The sequence below is a fragment of the Ursus arctos genome, unplaced genomic scaffold, assembly GCF_023065955.2.
Source record: "Ursus arctos isolate Adak ecotype North America unplaced genomic scaffold, UrsArc2.0 scaffold_3, whole genome shotgun sequence".
Classification (NCBI taxonomy): Eukaryota; Metazoa; Chordata; class Mammalia; order Carnivora; family Ursidae; genus Ursus; species Ursus arctos.
The window spans coordinates 20,645,996-20,667,834 of NW_026622985.1; the positions used below are offsets into that span (position 1 = coordinate 20,645,996).

General features: G+C 35.4%; 1 protein-coding gene across 1 annotated transcript in view; it reads left to right on the plus strand.

The window, feature by feature from the left end:
- RSBN1L (round spermatid basic protein 1 like) overlaps positions 1-21,839 on the plus strand; it is a 58,867-nt gene that overhangs the window by 30,858 nt on the left and 6,170 nt on the right. The window contains exons 3-5 of the mRNA XM_026504349.4: positions 5,375-6,015; positions 16,599-16,736; positions 18,258-18,400. Coding sequence (XP_026360134.1) covers positions 5,375-6,015; positions 16,599-16,736; positions 18,258-18,400 — 922 coding nt within the window. The remainder of the gene's footprint in view (positions 1-5,374; positions 6,016-16,598; positions 16,737-18,257; positions 18,401-21,839) is intronic.

The following is a 21,839-nucleotide window of genomic DNA, read 5'->3' on the forward strand; positions in this document are numbered from 1 at the left end:
CTGTCCTATTGTAAGCACCAAGTAAATGTTAGCTATTGTTATTATCCACTAAAAACAATTTGCAAGTTTATGATCAGGGAAAGGCCCTCTTTGTTATTGGTGTCCTGCAACAACAACAATGAATTTGGTGGGGGTGGTGTGCTGTTACTTACTGTGTGCCCCTTTTTCCTTCTTGGCTTTCAACCTTTATTTTGTCTTTATACTTCTCTCCTTCTGATAATGCTAATGTTGCAAGCTATGGCTACTCAGGCATTGATTGTTTGATGACAGTGCTTGAACATCTAAAATAGATGCTCTTACTTCACAGCAGTCCCATTTCCTTCAGGTTTTCATCAAAAACTGCATCAAATTGAGTATGACTAGGGATATGTACATAATTATGGGCATGCTGAAAAGGATATATATATATTTACTTGAGAGAGCACAGGAGAGGGAGAAGCAGACCCCTCCTGAGCAGGGAGCCTGATGCAGGGCTGGATCCCAGGACCCTGGGGTCATGACTTGAGCTGATGGCAACTGCTTAACCGACTGAGCCACCCAGGTGCCCTAAAATGTTTTTATTAACACAGAAATCCTGTAAATAGTTTTCACTGATAAAATAGGATTATTTGCTTATGAGAAATAGTTTAAAGGAACAAATATATTTGACACATAAACTTATTCAGCTCATCCTTTTATGGTTGTCTGCCAGCTACTTTTTCTGAGCATTCTTATATGTTCCAGCCATTTTTACGTTGTGAAAAGTTGTAAGAACAGAGATGTTATGATTATAGTATTTTTGAGATTAAGTTTTATCATTATAGTATATCAAAGAAGCTTGCTGGTGAGCAGGGGGAATGGGGATTAAAAGAAGCCAATATCCAAGATTATTGGTAGTATACCAAAGGTCACAGGTAGGTAATTCTTGTCAGGAAGAGTGAACATATTTCTGTGCAAAACAGCAAAGTCATTCCCCAAAGACCAGAGGTTGAAAATAGCTAAGCTAATTACTACTTTTTTTCTATGTATGATAATGGAGTTTTATATAAATATTAATTCCCATATTAGATATGAAATCAGAACCAGTTTTTCTGGACAGCCATTATTTTTTCTATTAACACTAAAAGTATACTAAGGCTAGTGGTGGGAATAAATGCCAGTAAATTTGTGATTTTTTAAAGGTTTTTTTTTTTTTTGTATAATTAGTCATTAACAACATATATTGTTTTTGTGTCTGTTGCTGTGTGTGTGTTTTTCTGTCTTTGAATGAGGGCTCTCTCTCTGGCTGTATGTGTGCATCTTTCTCTGTGTCTGAATCTCTGTTTGCCTCTCTTTGCATTTGTGTGTCTGTGATGCTGTGTGTATGTGTATTTGGCCGGGGTCGACTGTGTGCGTAGATCTATGGATCTGTGGAGGGAGGATCCCCTGTCAAATTTATATCTTTACTTTTTGAGGGTCCAAATTACTGATAACTCTTCTGTTCTTTCTGTTATGGGTGCTTATTAGGATACTTTTAAAAACATACAGGTCTGATTTGAAGAATTACAGGATTTAGAGAAAGGTGTACTTTAAATACTTTTTAGTGCAAGAGAAGAACATTGATCAAAATTGTCTAATTTCCTTAAAATATTTTAAAATTTTCTCACTTTATGTCTACTGCATTTCATATGTCATTCTAAGACAGGAAATGAATAATAGATTATATAAAACTTTAAAAATTTATCTAGTGAATGCTAGTGCCTCGGCTTGGTTTAAATGTAAAGAATGCATTTTACCTTTGTCCATCAGAGGTCCCCAGGTTTGGTGATTTGCTAAGAGGACTCATAGGACTGAGCATATAGATTTACTCATGGCTATGATTTACTGTCGTGGGGGATACAAAATAAAATCTGTAGAGAGAAAAGGCATATGGGGGGAATGTCTGGAGGAAACCAGGCACAAGCTTCCAAGAGGAATCATACAGGATACACTTAATTTTTGAAGTAGTGAATTGTGACAACACATGTGAAATGTTGTCTACCAGGAAGCTCATTAGAGACTTGATGCCCAGGGTTTCTGTTGGAGGTTGGTTACGTAAGCACCTTCTGTCTAGCATGTACCAAAATTCCAGGCTCTTTGAAGGAAAACAGGTGTTCAATATAATACATATTGTTTACACAAAAAGTTTAGGTACAGTGAGGCACTCGTGTCAGGGAATTGTGGGAACATTCCCAAAGAACAAGTTTCTCAGATGCCAGCCAAGGGCCAACCTTTCCAGCAGGCCTTTCTAAGATTAGCAGTCTCAGGCATGTTAATGTTAACGCTCTTCTGCATACTGTGCTCACTTTAGCGTTTAATTACAGAGTAGTTTGTCTTGGGAATTTAATTCCTTAATGCTCATTATGAGACTCTCTTAACTGATTTTTTACTATTTCGCATTTTTCAGTTTCTGACTATTTAATACTATTGCTGTTTTCATCCATCTTCATGACTAGAAAATAGATAGGGTGTTGTGCCTATTTCATTTCAAAGTAACATGTATCCTAATGACCAGGTATTTTCTGTTTTACTTTTTAAACATGTGTTAGGCATAAATGTAATAGGATATTAAACTTACATTTTCATTCAAATGAAATTGTTTATTTTGGCAATCCATTTAACTTGTGTAATTTTACATGTATTTTCAATTTAGTTATTATACTTAGGCTTTTAAACTTTAAGTTCTGTTTTTTAATTCACTGCTGTCTTTTTTCCTTGACACATTTAGATTTTGCTTACATACAAAACCTCTTTTATCTTTTATTCTGATTACCTCCGTGTTTTTTTTCAGATATTAACCTGAATCTAACGTTTTGATAGTTCATCCTAGGTAGCAAGAATGAATTTGTTAATATATTTACTTACTTCTAAGGAGACTCTTTAGGGGGATTTTATGACTTTACAAACCTCTGTAATCAATAAAGTTGAAAGGTTTTTATTTTTGCTTTTCATGATTATACCAAGTTAGTCTTCATTGCATATTTATGAATTTTTAGAAGTGATGGTTTACTGTTAACATTAAACTTCCCCTTTTTAGAATTGCTGTCAAGTTGAGAGAATTTTCTTTTTTAAAAAAAAGATTTATTTATTTGAGAGAGAGAGAGAAAGAGTGTGTGCACAAGCAGGAGGGCAGGGAAAAGGAGAGAGGATCCCAAGCAGATTCCGCACTTGAGCCTGGAGCTTGCAGGGCTTGCTCTCTTGACCCTGGGACTACGATCCGAGCTGAAATCAAGAGTCTGATGCTCAACCGCCTGAACCACCCAGGCGCCTCAGCCTGATAGAATTTTTATGTTAGTTGTTTCCAAGATTAGGATTAATGGCATTTATATTGTGGGAAACTTTGGCTGAAAGGGAGACAATGAAAAATTCCACAAACCTCAGTTTGTTGGTGAGAGAAATCTTTTCATTCGTGGATTCATTACATATTCATCTGTAACGATGTATTAAGTTCCCTGAGGGTTACAATGACAGGGGAAAACGTATTACTTCACTCTGAATTCATATAAAAATTACTTGTTTCACTCATACAATATGTGGAAGGACATCTGATATACAGGTATCCAATGAGTGAAAAAAATAACTTTATATGAGTTTAGAATGAAGTGATTCCAGTTCCAACTAGAGAAATGAGGGAAAGCAAAATGAAGGAAATGATATGAGTTGTTTTTAAAGAATGGGTAAGAAAGAGTTCAGGACAAAGGTATTTTTGGGAGAGGAAATGCCTTTGTAAGTAGTAGAAAGATAAGGCAGACTAAGTGTCTTATAAGAAATTGTAAGTAGTGCAGCTTGACCAGAGAATGAAGTACTTGAGAGCGTTGTCTTGGGATTCCCTACTGGAGTGGTTATATTTTATTTGGTACATATTGAAAACCCTTGAAGTTTACCCAAGGGATGAATATGATCAAACAATACATAAAACTTATAGAAAGATTAATATGGCTCCAGCATTCAGGATGCTGGTCATGAGGCTGTTAGACCAAAAATTAATAAGGAAGTAAAAAATCAAGGATGAACTGGATAATTGTTAAAACTTGGAGAGATCAGGAAGAATGATTTGAAAGAATATCGCTGAATTTGATATTTGAACATTCTGGGAAAGTAAATTTGAGTAGACTGGAAGCAGACCTAGAATTTAAGGGATAAGAATGATAAGGTAATAAACGGAAGGCACTTGGCATAGATGGTTCTTTATGAGAAGTTTGGTTAAAAGAACAGGAGAGGGAACTGTTTTTGTAAGGGTTTTTGGAATTGGTGGGAAGGACTTATTTTTGAAAACAAGGCAGGACATCTCACTCACTGGAGACAGGAATAAAAGACATATGTGAATATGGAAAAATTTAGGTAAGGAAGCAAATTGGGAAGACTGACTTCATAACAGATTGTCTATAAAAGTGAAATAACAGGTGGAAACAGTGAATGCCTTCTTTTCTTAACTCTTACCTTAATGGCTTTCTCATTTTATCTTAGGGAGCATAATAGTTTCTTGTGAAGATGTTTACTTTCTTCTTTTTTCTTATTGTATAGATATACATTGTGATAACGTTATGTGTTTATATGTACACTTAGTCTATAGCTGTATAGACTCTGTGGATCACTCTTTTATTTTTTGGAGTTCTAAATTTTTGGGTGCAGAGTCTACTTGACTTCAGTTGCAGAAGCTCATTAATATATAAGCTTATAATGCCCCCAGTCATTTACTTTTATATTCATTTCTTTACTAGTACATGGTATCATTTATGCTTAGGACATGAGAAATTATTCTAATTCTGTCATCTTCTTTATGGTACCTTGTTGGGTTTTCATTAGGAATTTTGCAAACTCTAGTGGACGTCTAAAATAGCCCATTTTAGATGTGAGAGTAGTTTACTAAGGAGGAAATACGGTAAAAAGCTAAGGAATTGCTGTGTTTGTTGCTGTTACTATTCAAGTTGTTTTCTCTTTATAAGTCTTGACACCTGCAATTTTGAAGAACTTAGATGAGTAAAAATGATGCTATATATCAGTGGGAAACATCTGGAGGGCGTTATTCATATTGATCTCTGTTCACCTTCCCATTTCTGATTTTCTGCATTTAAATTTGAAAATTATGCTTTCTAAAACATCTTTCATTACTTCAGTAAACACTGACTGTCAGAATGGTACCTGCACACTGTAGGTTTAAGTTTGTCTTAGGCCTTCCCGTGTGTGTGTGTGTGTGTGTGTGTGTGTGTGTGTAGAAAGGGAAAGAGACTAAATTATGATTAGTAATACTGTGTGAAACAAATCCCAAATATAAACCTAAATCTGAGTAAACTTTGCTTATTTATTTTAAGACCGTTCCTTAAGCATGATTTTTTAACTGAAATGCAGAGTTTTTAAAGAAATTTTTTCCCAACAGGTGGGAAGGAGAAACCAAAAACAAATGCTGAAGACTTACAAATTAAAAAAGTAAAGAAGAAAAAGAAAAAGAAACACAAAGAGAATGAAAAACGGAAGCGTCCAAAAATGTATAGCAAATCTATTCAAACCATCTGCTCAGGATTGCTATCTGATGTTGAAGATCAAGAAGCCAAAGGCATCCTAAATGATAACATAAAGGATTACAGTGGAAAGAGTTTGGATAACAAGAACTATGATTCCAAAATTCCTGAGAATAGTGAGTTTCCATTTGTCTCATTAAAGGAGCCACGGGTTCAGAATAACCTGAAAAGGTTGGACACTTTGGAGTTCAAACAGCTCATTCATATTGAGCACCAGCCTAATGGAGGCGCATCCGTTATCCATGCCTACAGTAATGAACTCTCCCACTTGTCTCCTGTGGAGATGGAGAGGTTTGCAGAAGAGTTTGTGGATCTAGTGTTCAGCGAAAATGAAAACTCTGCAGCTTTCTATGTAATGGGTATTGTTCATGGGGCAGCTACTTATTTACCTGACTTTTTAGACTACTTTTCATTTAATTTTCCCAACTCGCCAGTGAAAATGGAGATATTAGGAAAGAAGGATATAGAAACGACGACTATGTCCAATTTTCATGCTCAGGTAAGAGGTTTCTAGTTTAGTTTTTTTTTTTTTTAACTTTTAGTTTTGTGTTTTAGACAAGTTTCAGTTTTTTATTTTGCTATCAATTTGAAATAAAAAGGTAAGAATATAATGACAGGTCTTGGGAATATGAAGAATAAATTACCTTCTTGATGTGACCATAAGAGTTTAAATTTGAGTCTACTTAATCTCTTTTTTCTTAAAGATAATTAATGAAATAAGATTCTCTTATCCTTTTTTGCAAGTATTTATTTTGGAAATGAAAGGACTGAGATGAATTTAGCCGTGTATTTTCCATGTAAGCAGTTCTCTTACCTAAAAATCACCTAAAGTTGTCTTCTTGCTTTATGCCTTAAAACTGCTTAACACTGGATGCATCAGTTAGTGGGTACTGAGTAAATATTAGCTGTTAAATATATTGTGGTACAAAGGAGTCAGTTAATTTTGTGTTCATTTGAGGAGATTAGTGTAACAGTGCATTTATGGAGCTAACTTCCTTTTCCTACCCTTCTCAGTGGTGTAGAATGTACATGATTTTAGAAAGCAGAGGCAGAGTCAAGTCCATTAGCTCTTGAAAGTGAATGTGGGCTCATCTCAAAGGCCATTGCCATTTGTTATTCACTGTCAGATCAGGGACTGCTTAGGCCAGGAGATCAGCCAATTTTCATATTTATGGGTGCTGAAGTTCCCAGTTATTCAATCGACATCATTCTAGTTTGGAAGGAGGGAAGAAAGAAAGTCTCAAAGGGATCTTAGTGTTCATCTATTCCAACCTTTCTCACTTTACAGATAAGCAAACAAACATAGATAGGAGTAACTTACTATTTTAAGGTTGGTAGCAGTACCAGGGGTAGAACACAATCTCCTTAATCTTCATCCAGAACTGTTTTACTTACTCTGAGTGCATTTCTTTTTTTTGATACATGTTTAAGTTATAGTCTTCACCTTAAATGATAATCTGGATATCCAGTCACATGCACACATACTTACTTTTATTTCTGATTTCTTGATCCTTCCCAGGAAAACCTCGGTCTCTTAATCTAATTTGTGGTATCCCTCCAGAGAATGATTTTTTTTAAACCATTTATAGAGTTTTTTATTTTATCCTAAAATGCTTTAGGAATTACAGGGTCTAACTTAAAACAAGCATATATTTAGAGCTAAGCCAGTTTATAACTTAAGACTTTTCTTGTCCTGAATGTGAGAACCTCCTCCAAATTTAATTTGTAGTAATATTGTATACTCATTGTAGTGTGACTGGGTTAGTGTAGGTAGCTGGATGAGCTCTGATACGGGGTGGATGGAAAGACAAGGGAGGTAGTCCTGCTCTTGCCATTTACTAACTGTGACAGTAGACAGCTACTTAAGCTCTATGTTTGAGTTTCCTCACCTACAAATAAAGATAATATTACTCAATTTACAGGGCTCTTGGTTAGATATATTTCTTAGAGTATTAACAGGTTATACAAAGAGTTGTTATACTCACTTAGTATAATATTACGACTTTCCATTTTGTTGAATAGGTGATGGCCAGCTTCTGAATGAGTATTTTTGAGTGTGTTAGGGTAGGGAGTTCAGCAAATATTGAAGATCAGAAATTACCACAAATACTTTATATACAGCTAAGGAGTTGACTAAGTTATGATATGTGCACACAGTGGGATATTACTGAGCCATAAAAAGGAAAGAAATACCAGTACATGCTGATACTTAGCGCAGATGAACCCTCAAACATCATGTTGAGTGAAAGAAGCTAGTCGCAAAAGGTCACATACTGTGTGATTTCATTTATATGAAATAACCAGAATAGGTAAATCTGTAGAAACAGCAGATTGGTGGCTGCCAGGACCTGGAGGAAAGGGACCTGCAGTAAACATGGGGGGTGCATCTATCTATTTAAGATAGGGATTTCATTTCCTTTGGTTAAATACTCAGAAGTGAAATTGCTAGATCATATGATAGTTTTGTTTTTCATTTTCAATTAAAAAATTTTTTAAAGATAAACTTTTTGAAGCTTTTGCTAAACTTTTTTTTTTTTTTTTTTTTTTTGGTAAAGATTTTATTTATTTATTTGACAAAGAGAACACAAGCAGGGAGGAGGGACAGAGGGCAAGGGAAAAGCAGACTCCCCGCTAAGCAGGGAGCCCTATTCGGGACTCAGTCCCAGGACCCTCGGATCATGACCTGACCTGAAGGCAGACGCTTAACTGACTGAGCCACCCAGGCACCCCCAGTTAAACTGATTTTTTTAAATAAACTTTTTCTTGAAGTATACATACACAGAATTCACATAATTACAAATGTACAGCTTAATGAAGCTTTACTAAATGAACACACGTATGATTTTAAAAAGTCGAATATTACTAGTAGTCAGAGCTTTCCCCAAACCCCTCTCTATCACTACTTTGTGCCCCCCCATACATACGCAAACATCCAGGTAACCACTTTCTGACTTCAAATACCACAGATAAATTCTGCCTGTTTTTGAGCTTTTACATAATAGAATCAAATAGTATGTGAGTTGTTGTATGTGGCTTCCTTCCTTTAACATTATGTTTGTGAGATTCATCCATCTTGTACATAACAACAGTTTATTTTCTCGTTGCTGTATGGCATTGTATTGTATGAATAAACCACAATTTCTTCTGTTTACTGTGGATGGATATTTGTTTCCAGTTTGTGGTGGTTACAACAGGGGTCCTGTGAATATTTTTGTTCATGTGTTTTGGTGGGCATATGCATTTGTTTCTGTTGGGTATGTATATAAGATTGGAATTGCAGGATCAAAAAGTATGCACATGTTCAGATTTACTTAGATACTACGGGTTTTCCAAAGTTATTTTACCAGTTTACATTCCCACCAGCAGTGTTCCACATCTTTGGCTACACTTGTTAGTGTCTGTCTTTTCCATTTTAGCCATTTTGGTGGCTGTGTAGTTGTATCTCATTGTGGTTTTAATTCGCATTTCCCTGATGACTAAGGAAGTCAAGCTCCTTTTTATATAATTATTGTCCAATTGGATATCCTCTTTCTAAAACTAGTGTACTCTTTTGTACATTTTCCTTTGGCTTTTCTTCTAACTGGTTTGTTGGACTTCTTAATACATTGTTGGTAAGAATCTGGTCAGCCTTATATATTGCAAATATGTCCTCTCACTGAGTGGCTTGCCTTTTCATTCCTAAGAGTGTCTTTTGATGACTAGAAGTTCTTAAGTTTAGGGCGCCTGAGTGGCTCAGTCAGTTAAGTGTCTGCCTTCAGCTCAGATCCTGATCCCAGCGTCCTGTTATTGGGCCTGCATTGGGCTCCCTGCTCAGCGGGGAGCCCGCTTATCCCTCTCTCTGTCTCCCGGCTTGTGCTCTCACTCTCTCTCTGTCAAATAAATAAATAAAATCTTTAAAAGAAAAAAAAGGTTCTTAAGTTTAATGTGATCTCACAATTTTTTTTCCCCATTTATGGTAAGTGCTTTTTGTGTCCTGTTTAAGAAATCTTTGCCTACCCCAGGTTATTAATGTATTCTCTGAAGTTTTCTTTCGGAAACTTTTATTGTTTTACATTTTGCATTTCACTCTACAGTACTTCTGGAGTTGATTTTTGTGTATGGTATGAGGTAAATGTCACGGTTCATATTTTTCCATATAGGTGCTCAGGGAACATGATCATTTATTGAAAAGGCACCTATTCCATATTACATTGCCATGTCATCTTAGTCATAAATCAGCTGAATCATATATATGGTGTTTCTGGGCTCTCTCTAATTTCATTATTCTATTTGTCTTAATTGCCGTAACTTTATAATAAAACTTGGTATCTAGTAGAATAAGTATCAGTTTTGCTGTTCTTCAAGATTTTTTTGGCTCTTTATATTTCCATATAAACCTTACAGTTAGCTTGTCTGATTCCACAGAAGAATCTGCTTAGGATATTGATTGGGATTACATTGAAGTTGTAGTTCAAGTTCGGGTAGGATTGATGTCTTTACAGTATTGAATCATCCAGCCTGTGATGATGGTATTTCCCTTCATTTGTCTTTTATTTTCTCTTGATAATATATATATATTTTTCATCTTATAGATCTTACACATCCTTTGATATTTATTCCTAGGTATTTGAGGACTTAATTTTATTGATCACTCTTTTTAGAGAACTTGGAAGCTCTGAGTACCTTTTAGAATATAACATTAACACTCATCTTGAGAAATTAAAAATGTATCTTGTACCTTATTTCTCTTCCAGCATCCTTCTTCCCCTTATCTATGGTTTTATTGTGCATCATGCATGCTCGTTAGTAGAATTATATAGTGAAGCTGTGTATTTTGGTGATGTCAAATGAATTTGCCTACATACTGCCACGTGAATTTGTCTTCACCAAAAGAATTGGTTGAGGTAATTTTAATTGAACTATTTGTGTGTTAGTATTCTAGGGGAGAAAGGAAAGGAGGTATCAGTATTGGAATGTAGTTTCACTTGTTGTGGGAAATAAAGCCAAATTCATGTTCCATCTTGATGATTTGGTCGTAACTTCTTGTTAACAAAGTTCAGGAGGTTAGGTTCAGTAGAACCTGCTGTGTTTGAGAGAGAGCTTTTTAAAGAGCAGAGGAAAGCAGAGCTGTAGAGAAGTTTTGAATTTTAAAGTTTTGTAATCTAGTAGCTACCCTTTAATTCCCCTTTCTACCTTTTATATTCTGAAAAACCTTTGATCCAATCAAAACCAGTCTGCAAAGCAGTATTCGAAAGATATAGAAACATGTGAGAAGAGGTAATTGAATGAGTTGATAGAGAAGGGTACAAATATGACCTTTGTTATTTTTATTTAATCTTAGTTTGGAAAATACATTTAGCAGCATTAAAGAAATTCACGATAATGATAATGAGTATTTGTGTAATGAATTAGCACTATTTTTTTGTGGATAAAATAGTATATATAATAATAAAATATTTGTGTTTTCTTGCATTATAATATTGTACTCTGTGCAAATATTGAAGGTTGAAATGTAAATAAAACCTCTTTAATTTCAACTTTAAAACAGGTCCTCATATGCTCAAGTTTAGATCAGACTCAAAGAATTAATACCACCAAGCAGGGCCACTGTCTATGATGACAAATTGTTACTGCAGCTGTTGATAATGCAACCTGATGGCCCTACCAGTGGCTTGTGGAACCCAAACTAGATCCATCCTCATGAGACTAGTTTCCTTCCTTCCTTCCTTCCTTCCTTCCTTCCTTCCTTCCTTCCTTCCTAATTAAAATCTGAGCAACCAGAATTTAACCAAAATTCATTTGCCCTCAATTCTGTGGAAATCGAATGATGACAAATTATGTAGCCACTTCTATGATCTTTATAGTGATAGTGTTTATCTTTGTAATATTACTCTGTAGCTGTCACAAAAACTCATCTTTGCACCTGTTTAGCCTTTATCCTTAAAACATGTTAATTTGAGTTTTTTTGGTGGCTATGTGTCTGCATGTGTATACAACAGTACACACACACACACACACACACACAGCAGTGACAGAAGATCAAGACATCCTAGTCTGAATTCTTCTGGTTTTGGAATTCTTTTTACTTGTATAATGTTTTCCATCTTCCATCTGTATCCTTGCAAGTTGCATGAAAAATTTAAAGACCGTGTGAAATTATATATTGTTTTAATAGGTCATGTCTCTAATGTCGTGATTAGAGGTTAGTGGCTCTGAGGTTAGTGATCTAATGTTAGTTAAACTGTATGATGAAAGTCTTTGAGAATAGAAACATATACACAGATTTTTATTGTAAGTTCATAACCCATCTATATCAGTTCTTTTGCTGTAGAAAACAAAACCCTGAAAATGTAATGGCTTAAAGTGATTTCTCACAGTTCTTTGGGCTGTCTGGAGAGTTCTTATGGTCTTGGTCATCTTGGCTGGGGCTGGATAGCCTCATTCACGTGTCTGGTGGTTGGCAAGTCAGCTGGTCTTATTAGGAGATCTTGCTTGTATGTCTGGTGGTTGGTGCAGTGCCAGCTGGAGTGATGATCACATTTCTCTCATCATGTAGCAGGTTAGCCTGGGCTCATACACACGATGGTTGTTGTAGGATTCTGTAGAGCAAAAAGGGCAATCCCCAGTGCGCAAGCCTCTGCTTGTGCTGTTTGCTGATGTCCATTGGCCAAAGGAAGTGAAATGGCCAAACCCACATTCACTTCACTATGATAGGACTGGTGCAGTCATGATGCTCAGAAGTGAGCATACATACTTGAGAAGAATTTTTGGCCATTTGCAACTTCCACATTTGTCCTAGTTTTTCTACCATCTCCACTTTGTTCAAATATTCATTTGATTGTATGAAACAAAAAGGCAAGTAAGACAGGAGTTTTGTGTGTCAAGGAATAAGTGAGATTTCTTTCTTTTCCCTCAGTATTTAATCAGCATATAACTCTGAACCCTGTAGTTAGAGCTGTGAGAATATGAAAACTGGAGCAATTGTCTTCTAACCATCCTTTCCCCTGCCCCAAGCTCCGTATCTTGTTTTTTTTTTTTATTTTATCCTGCTTCTAAGTTCAGTTTTGTATCAAATAACTAAGGTCAGGGTATTAACTCATGATTAAGTGGCTAGTATCTTAATAGCGAAACAATTATTAAATCTGATCTGTTAAGCTTTGCCCCTCTGCAAAATGAAGAGAGAATTAACATTTGTTGACTTCTTGCTGGGGGTCATTCACTGTCCTAGGCCAATAAAGACCATTTGATATGCCATCTTTGAACCATTGGCTGCCTTTGTACTAAATTCTCATTTTGACCATTTGTGCCTGTCACATCTTCCTTGAATGCTTATGAGCTGTTCTGTACAAAATATTACTGTGGCAGGTTATCAGATGCTCTAATTGGGGAAGGGGACTTTTTCCTTTATTGTACTGATTTTAAAATGAATAAGAACACTTCCATCCTTATTTTAGTTGAAGTTATATGGATATTTTTGAAATAGAATGTTGACTAAATATCATTACCGGTTATATTTTGATTTGAAAGGATATGCCAGATGTGATGGGAAATGGCTCCCTCTTGTGGCACACTCATTTATGTTAAATTTTAGATTGCCTCAGTAAGAATGTGATGAGCTAAACCTTGGTTTTTAAAATAAGACTCCCTCTCCTTTACCCCTCCCCTTAAAACACCAAGCAGAGTTGAACCAACAGCCTCTTCTGCCCTCACCCCCTCAATTTTTGTTCTGATAACTATCCTGTTTTTGTATTTTCTTCAGATTGATGCTAGCTAGGAACATCTGTAATATCATCTGTATTTATTATGGTTCACTGTTATTCTGTGGAACTTTTAATGTCTTGAGATGTTGATAGATATGCTAAAACAACTATGAGAAAAACAGGTTTCAAAGTCAGAATACTTTGTGTAATACTGAGCCAAATAAGTTATGTTTACCGTGAGACTTCTCAGAAACCTCAATAATAGTAGGTGTGTGTGGTAAACCTCCCAAACAGAGGAGTTTCCAAACTTATTGGACTCCACAGAATCCTCTTTTCAGGGGCTGCCATATCAGGAAACATATTTTGGGAAACAGCAAGTTTCCCAAATTCTTCCCAGTTCTTCTTGCTTTTTTTAAATTACTTATTACCATATTTGTTTCTTCCTTTGTTGTAGCAATTTTTATACATAAAACAGTTTTAAGTCTTACAGATTTATTTTTGGCAGTGTATTCCCTGTCAGAAAGGCTACTTGTTATTCTTTTGGTAGCAGGCTGACCTCAGAGTCATAATGTCTTTTGTTTATTTGTTTTAAAGATTACTTTTCATGTAATGAATAATGAATAGGATTTTAATTTATTTTTTAAAGATTTTATTTATTTCAGAGATGGAGAAAGAAAGAGAGAGAGAAAGTACAGGCATAAGTTGGTGGAGGGACAGAGGGAGAAGCTGACTGCCCACTGAGTGGAGGAGGGGACAGCAATGCAAGGGCTCACTCCCAGGATCCTGGGATCATGACCTGAGCAGAAGGCAGAAACTCAACTGACTGGCACCCCTAGGATTTTAGTTTAAACATAATTTAATTAAACAGTTCATTTCTTGTTAACCAAAATTTCTGAGATTTTGTTATTGGCACTTACTGGCAGTGGGTACAAGAAGTCTCCTATTTCCTGTTTTTTTTCTTTCCCTTTATATTTATAGAGAATATATGAGGGGAAAGATAAACATGCAGTCATGATGTTGGTAGGTTTTTTTTGCCAGTGGTGGGGGGAGAGGGGGGAAGGAGCTGGAGGGAGGAGATTGAGATTAAAAATGATCTATCTGTTCTAACAGGCACTATTTAAATATGAACTATTGAAATATAAGAATTTGCAAATATATAAATAAGTATTCTTTTACTGTGTTGTCTTTTGAAAGAGCTATACCTAAATGGGGAGGAAAAATATGTGTACTCTTTGTAACAATGCGTTTTTCTTTTAGGAAGCCTATAGGATATGTTTTAAAGCAATGACACGTTTTGATATTTTCTAGTAATTTTTTTAACTGCATCAGAAAACTGATGGTATGATTAATGTTTACTGAAGTGAAAAAAAAATACGGTAATCTCATGTCCAGTATCACCAGGATGTGAGGTTTTCCAGATAGGTGATTTTTCTAGATAATGGAAGCCTTTAGTTTTGGGTATCAAGATTTTAATGAAGATACACTTTTTCAGTCTAGGTTTGTCATTATGATGCTATAATACTGATGTCCTAGGGGAGCTGCAGCTATGTATGCTTGCTTCTTGCTACTCCTCCCCCTTCATATTTGTAGTTTCTTATCCTTTATGATTTCAGAGGTTAGTGAGAATTGTGCCTAATGTAGAAACACGTGTCCGAAGGGAACCTTTTATGAGTCATGGTCTTACGGCATTTATTTCAGCTATCTAGAGTCTTTAAACATCTGTTTCCTCCCCTATCCCGTTGCCTTGAGTTGTAATAGTTGGATAGATGAGTTTTGGAGAATTGAGGCTTTTTATCTTATGATAGTGTAGATTTAATTTCATTCCATGTAATAGGGGATATTTGTTATATAGTATTTAATAAAATAGGTGTCACCTAAACCAAGAACTATCTCTATTTTCTGAAAGGTGTGTGGATTGTATTCTTATATTTTAACTGCTTAAGTGCCATCTGTGTATTTTATCAAGAGATACATATTTTTTAAATTTGATTGCATTGTTATATGTAATTTGCCATGTTTAAAACATTAATAATTCCAATTGACTTAGTGTATGTTTGAATATTGGGTTAAGCTAAAAAGTTGTGGTAAATGGTATGTAAGTAAAATGTATTTTATTTTTTAAGATCTATTTTATTTTCGAAAGAGAGCGCATGTCGCACACATGGAGGGGGGAGAGGCAGAGAAAGAGGGAGAGAATCTCCAGCAGACTCCCTACTGAGCATGAAGCCCTACCCTGGGTTCGATCTCATGACCCTGAGATCATGACCTGAGCCAAGATCAAGAGTTGGATGCTTAAGCTACTGAGCCACCCAGGTGCCCCATGAAAAGAAGTTGTTTTGCTTTATAAGGATTCTTGTTTCCTAACGTTAGGATATGAAAAGGCATAGATTTCTTTGCAGGATTTAAATGTGCTTGCCAAAATTCAGGTACCAAGATTTTTTTTTTTTTTAAGTGGGTGGGGAGGGGCAGAGGGAGAGAATCTTAAGCAGGCTCCACACCCAGTGTGGAGCCACACGTGGGGCTTGATCTCATGACCATGCGATCATGTCATGACCTGAGCCAAAATCAAGAGTCAGATGCTTAACTGGCTGAGCCACCCAGGTGCCCCCAGGTCTCAAGATTCTTGAGGTGCAGGTGGTTTTATTTCAGTTAATACTTGAATGCTACCCATTTGCTAGCATTGTGCAGGTGGCTTTGTAGCTTTATGTAATTATTAAATTTCCTTCAGCAGTCTGAGGTAAATCATTCCACTTAAGGAAACTAAAATTCAAGGAATTTATGTGATTTCTGAAGGTCACAAAGCTGCTAGATAGTAAAGGTAGAGTTGGGACCTAGCACTCCTGATTCTCATTCTCTAGTAGTTTTTCTCAGAGTTAATCATAGAAATGTAAACTGGATCCTAGTTAATATGTTATTATCTAGAAGGGAAGATCATTCCCAGTGGCCTTTCAGATGTTTACAAACCACTGGTAATGGTTAAATGTAACATTTCAGGCAGTCTGCTTTTAGAAATTCCAATAAAAAGATATGAGCCGGTTAGGAAAATGTAGGTATATGAACTTTTGAATATAAATTTCATTGGCGTTCTAGATCAAATAATAAACTATTATAAGGAGAAGTTATAGACTGCTATCTAGAATTACACTGTTTATCCTGTGTTTTTGTAAGCAGTGTTTAGGAATAGCTAGAGAAAGTAAAATAGCCTGCTCTGGTATGGATTTTTTTTTCATGCCTTATTTTTTATTTTATTTTATTTTTCTACGATTGGTAAAGGCCTTTTTGTTTTGATTTGCTAACCTTATATTATATAGTTCTAATATTCTCAGACAATATAATTTGGCGTTACATAATGATAGCAACCATTATCTTATTTATAACCTTTAATTAAATCCATATTCTTCAGGTAAAAAGAACGTATTCTCACGGTACTTACAGAGCTGGCCCAATGCGACAGATCAGCTTGGTGGGAGCAGTTGATGAAGAAGTGGGAGATTACTTCCCTGAGTTCCTTGACATGTTGGAAGATTCACCATTTTTAAAAGTAAGAGAAAACAATATCAAGCAGTCTGAATTGTGGGTGTCACTTTTATGCTGTGGGTGACACAAATCATAGTTGTTTCAGAAATATAATTCTTGTATAGTGTGTGTGCATGTGACTCAGATATTAATTATAATGGCAGAGCTAAATGGTGAACCAAAAAATAACACTTGCTTGTTGCTGCCACTTTTGGAAATTAGGTTCCATCTGTTTATTAACTTTTTATAAACTGAGTACCAGAGGATTTAAGAAGTACAGGAAGGATGCCTACTAAATGTTTAGGACAAAAGAATGGCAATTTGGCATTGTGGAAAACTGGCTTGGAAAATTATACATCCGTATTTCAATCTTGGCTCTACCTGGTTGGGTTGGGCAAGCCATTTAAACTTTTTGGACTTCAGTTTCCGCATCCATAAAACATTGCGCTTAGGCTAGGTAGCCTAAGGCCCCTTTGAATTCTTTAAATGATTTCTAGCCAGATTCTTTTTATTTTTTCAGTAATGGCTGCATCCTAGAAAATATTTCTTCTTGTGGGCTGCTGGGGCTATCCCATTGAGAGAGAAATTTCTGAGCTGTGTAGTTAATCAGTTTCAGAGGTTAGAATGTGACAGAATCCATTTGTCTCTAATATTTGCCACGTAATCTGTTGTAGATCTGTTCTTTTTTCACTTCTTCTTGTTCCATTTTCTTTTTCTAATTTACCTTTTCACTTCAATCCATTCCCCTTTCATTTCCTTTTTTATTCCTTTTAAACGTTTTGTTATTTTCTCTTTTTCCCAACTAGTGACATGATGGAATTTGACTGCATTTCTTTTGAGTGGTATTTTATTTATTTATGTTTCAGATTTTAATTTTAAAGACAAATGAGCTAAATGCCTTGTTTTAGGAGAAATTTCACGTGACAGTCCTACCCTTTCTTAAAAGGGGATGGGATGCATGGTTCTTTTAAATACCATTCTCACCATTTCATGGACAGTGGCCCTTAGACCATTTTTTTTTTTTTTTAAAGAAAAATTGCTTTTAGACTTGCCACCTCTTTAAGAAACTATTAAACAGAAATAAATTTTGATTTTGGTTTGGTTTTCCTTTTTGTTTTATTAGGTTTTCATTATAGCTAATCAAAGAGGTATCCATTTTTTTGAGATTTCTATTTTTTAAAACAAATTGTTCATTTTTATAGATTCTCAGTGGAGAACACTTGCTTATTTTGCCAACTTATTAACATCACATGACCCTTATATTTGGTAGAAGGAGGAACAACAAATGATGAATATAGTGAATCATATTTCTGGCACAGTTAGAGGAGGGAGCCATCCAAGAAAAATTACTCCTGGTATGTTTGTAAGAGAATTCTTGAAGGAAAATGTGTGACTACATAGGAATATATTCATTAGAGGTTTGTATTTCAATTGTATAAGTATAAAGGTATATATGAAAGTGTGTTAAGGGGGCAATATTCTTTAATGTATATTTGAAGATGCAAATTTGAAAATAATTGGTTTCTATGTAATTATTTGCCTCTAGTGTACACTGCCATGGGGGACACTATCTAGTCTAAAATTAGAGAGTCGAAAAGACAGTGATGATGGTCCCATCATGTGGGTACGCCCAGGAGAACAAATGATCCCTGTGGCTGATATGCCAAAGTCACCTTTCAAAAGGAAAAGGTATGTTGAATACAAATTTTTATTGCCAGGGGTAGATGTTTGTACATCGGGTGTGTGTGTGTGTGTGTGTTAGTTGAAAATTGGAGAAAGAAAAAAGGGAAAGTTTAGAGCATACTTGCAATGTAAATTAAAAAATGGCTACACATGCTAATGAATTTTTAATAAAATATAAGATATTAATAACGCTTGAGAAATGTGGGCAAATGACAATAAATTGTAATTAGGAATGGAAAAAATGTTATTCACAGCAAAGACATTGTAAACTTTTAGAATAAATTTAATAAAAAATATTCAGAACCCATATTAAGAAAACTTAAACATCTTCTGGAGGATATAAAATAATACCTAAACAAAGGAAAAACCCTGCTATGTTCCAGATTGGATAAAACTGATAGTCCTTTGAAATTTTTAGCATTTTAGTTGAACTCACACTTCCAGCACTGGATTTAATGATTTTAAAGTTTAGAAGGAAGAATAAATAAAGTCAACAAACAGCCAAGAAAACGGTGAAAGAGAAGATAAGTGAGGGGGGCCTTGTGTTACTAGAGATTAAGAATTATTATAAAGCTCAAAAAGATCATTGGAATAGGGTTGTGTACCCAAATAGATCAAAGTATTTTGAGAACTTAATGTATGAGATAGATGGGAAAAGGAAGATCTATTTAATGAGTAATGCTGGCATAATTGAAGTCCATTTGAAAGAAAACAAAGCCATAGCCCCTACCTCGGATAAGAAGTAAGTTAGAGATTTGAACATAATAGATAAAAAAATTAAAATATAAGAATAAAGTTTTTAAACCTAGGAGAGACCTTTCTAAGCAAGATAAAAATATGTAATGACAATACTCTTTATGAGAGAAGAGTTAACAACAAAGTTCAGAACTAATGATATACTGAACTAAAACATTTGTAATGTGTGACAGACGTCATGAAGTTAATATACATAGAGCATTCCCAAATTGACAAGAAAAATGTAACACAACCCAGTAGAGAAATAGGCTTCAGCCAGTTATATTAAAAGAATTATGAGATATTATTTTTACCTATTACATTGGTAAAAAAAGGGCAATAATATTATAGGCTGGTAGGTATGTGAGGAGACAGGAGCATGTATATATTGCTGATAGAAAGGTGAGCCCCTATCATCATTCTGTAAAAGTAATTTAACAATAGTTCATGAAGTTTAAAATACACACACACACACTGTCTCTCTCTCTCTCTCTCTCTCTCTCTCTCTCTTTCTCTCTTTCTCTTTGACCTAGCGCTACCACTTTTGGGAATCTGCCCTAAGAAATGAAAGCATTAAAGGTAAATGTATAAGAATATTAGGTGCAGCATTATTTGTAGTGAGAAAAAGAGTTTAAAATGGTCTGAATGCCCAGTAGCAGTGGAATGGTTGAATTAATTTTGATACATTCCTATTAAAAATATTTAAAAAACAAAGAAAACAAACCAAAAAAACCCTCAATATCCATTCCTTTGGGGCTTCTAGCTGGCTCAGTCGGTGGAACATGTAACTCTTTTAAACCTACCACCACGTGAGTTTGAGCCCCACGTTTGGTATAGAGATTACTTAAAAAAAATAAAATCTTAAAAAAATATATGGTGAAATAGTTCAAATAAATGAGTTAGATATGTCTGTTGATCTGGAAAGATGTTCATGACATTTGAAAAGAGCAAAATACAGAGTAATATGCCAGTATGATTCAGTTTGTATGAAAAGAAACATGTAAGTGTATATTTATGTGAACACAGAAAAGTGTGGACAAAATGTGCACTGAGTTAACATTGGTGGGAATGGAGTGGGTGATAGGTATCTTTTTTTAGATCTATAAAGATGTTTTATTAATTAGAGTGACTATTAATCTTAAAGGAAAAACCAGGGAAAATGATCACCGAGTAAACTGCAGGTTGCCTGAGGACAGGGTCCTGTGTTGTGCTTGTTACTTAATGTGTCTCTAGCACATAAACAGAGTGCCTGCTGCTTAATAAATATCTGTTGAATGAAATTTTTACAAGTTGATTTATACCTTGGTAGTAAATGATAAAATTGGTGTGTTTCTCAGTGGTTCTTAACTTGGATTTATAAATCATTTTGAGATTTGAAAGCCTCTTCCCAGAACAAGTACAGATATCCACAAAGTTTTACATGTAATTTAAGGGCGTTCACCAGCCCTCTGAGGAACCTGCCTGTATTTAAGGGATTAGAATCCATGTAAATGTGATGATTTCACATCACGTTGTGGCCTGAGCAACTAATAACACTGCCCACGGCACTGTGCTAAATGCTTCATATAAAGTCTTAATTCATTAGAATGTGGTAATGAGACCAAAGTTGTAGGCTTGAAAACCTTTTAGCTTTCCATAGGAATCAAGGTCATCATCTAGCTTTGTGACACCTGTAGAACATCAATCACAAAGGGCGAAAAAAGTATGTTGTAGCATCACCTGGGTGTGCATGTGTGTTGTGTATGTGTAATATGACTGAAATACAAGAGTGCACAAAGAGCAGTAAGCAGTAGAGATTGAGGGTGGGAAATTAGAGAGCTAAAAAGAGTGATTCTAGGGAAATTAGAGAATTAGTGAAGAGTGATTCTAGGGGTTTAGATGAGGATTAGAGGAGAAAATTATGGGGGCAATCTGGAATTGTCTCTGAAAGCAACAGAATAGATAAATAAGATGATGACTCCCAGACAAAGAAATTCTCACCCTTTACCTTCTGCAGCAAAATCAGAGAGGGTTTTTGCATTGAATGAGGCTAAGTAGCAGCTTCTGTGTGCACATTTAGGAGAGCAGTACTCAGGGCCAATGGCAGGTGGTTGTCCTTTAAGAGGTAGCTAAGGTTTTCTTTCTACCTCCAATAAATCCTGCATGTTTTGTGGAAGCACTTATTATTTGGTGTTTTCTTGCTGTTTATTTTGTGGTCTTTTCTCTCACTGGAATATGAACTCCCATGAAAGTGGGGAAACTTGTCTTTTATATTTATTACTATCTTGTTCAGTAGCTGCAGTGCCTAGATGGGACCTGGTATATAGTAGGTATTCTATTAATATTAATTAATCCATTTTTTAAAGTTACCTGTTTGTTCCGGATATATATCTTACTTTAGTCATGTGACTTGAGTGGGGGCATGATTCTGCAGATAAGACCCAGACAAACCTCAGGTAAAGATTCTGGGCAGGGGAACTTTTGGGTAAACCACACCATCTGTAATTTAGTTGTCTATCCACCTTAAAGCTGCCACTTTTGTGAAGGGCATGTTAGAAAAAAGAGGGACTATATATCTGTTTTTGTCTGTACTTGTTCATTTTAAAAATAGAACCTGATTTGGGAGCAGGTGATTTAAAATTTCCTTCTGTCTGAATTATGTGATTATAAATGCTTCATGGCAATTAAGCCTCAGTACATCAGTACAAATGTTTGAAGGCAATTAAACCTT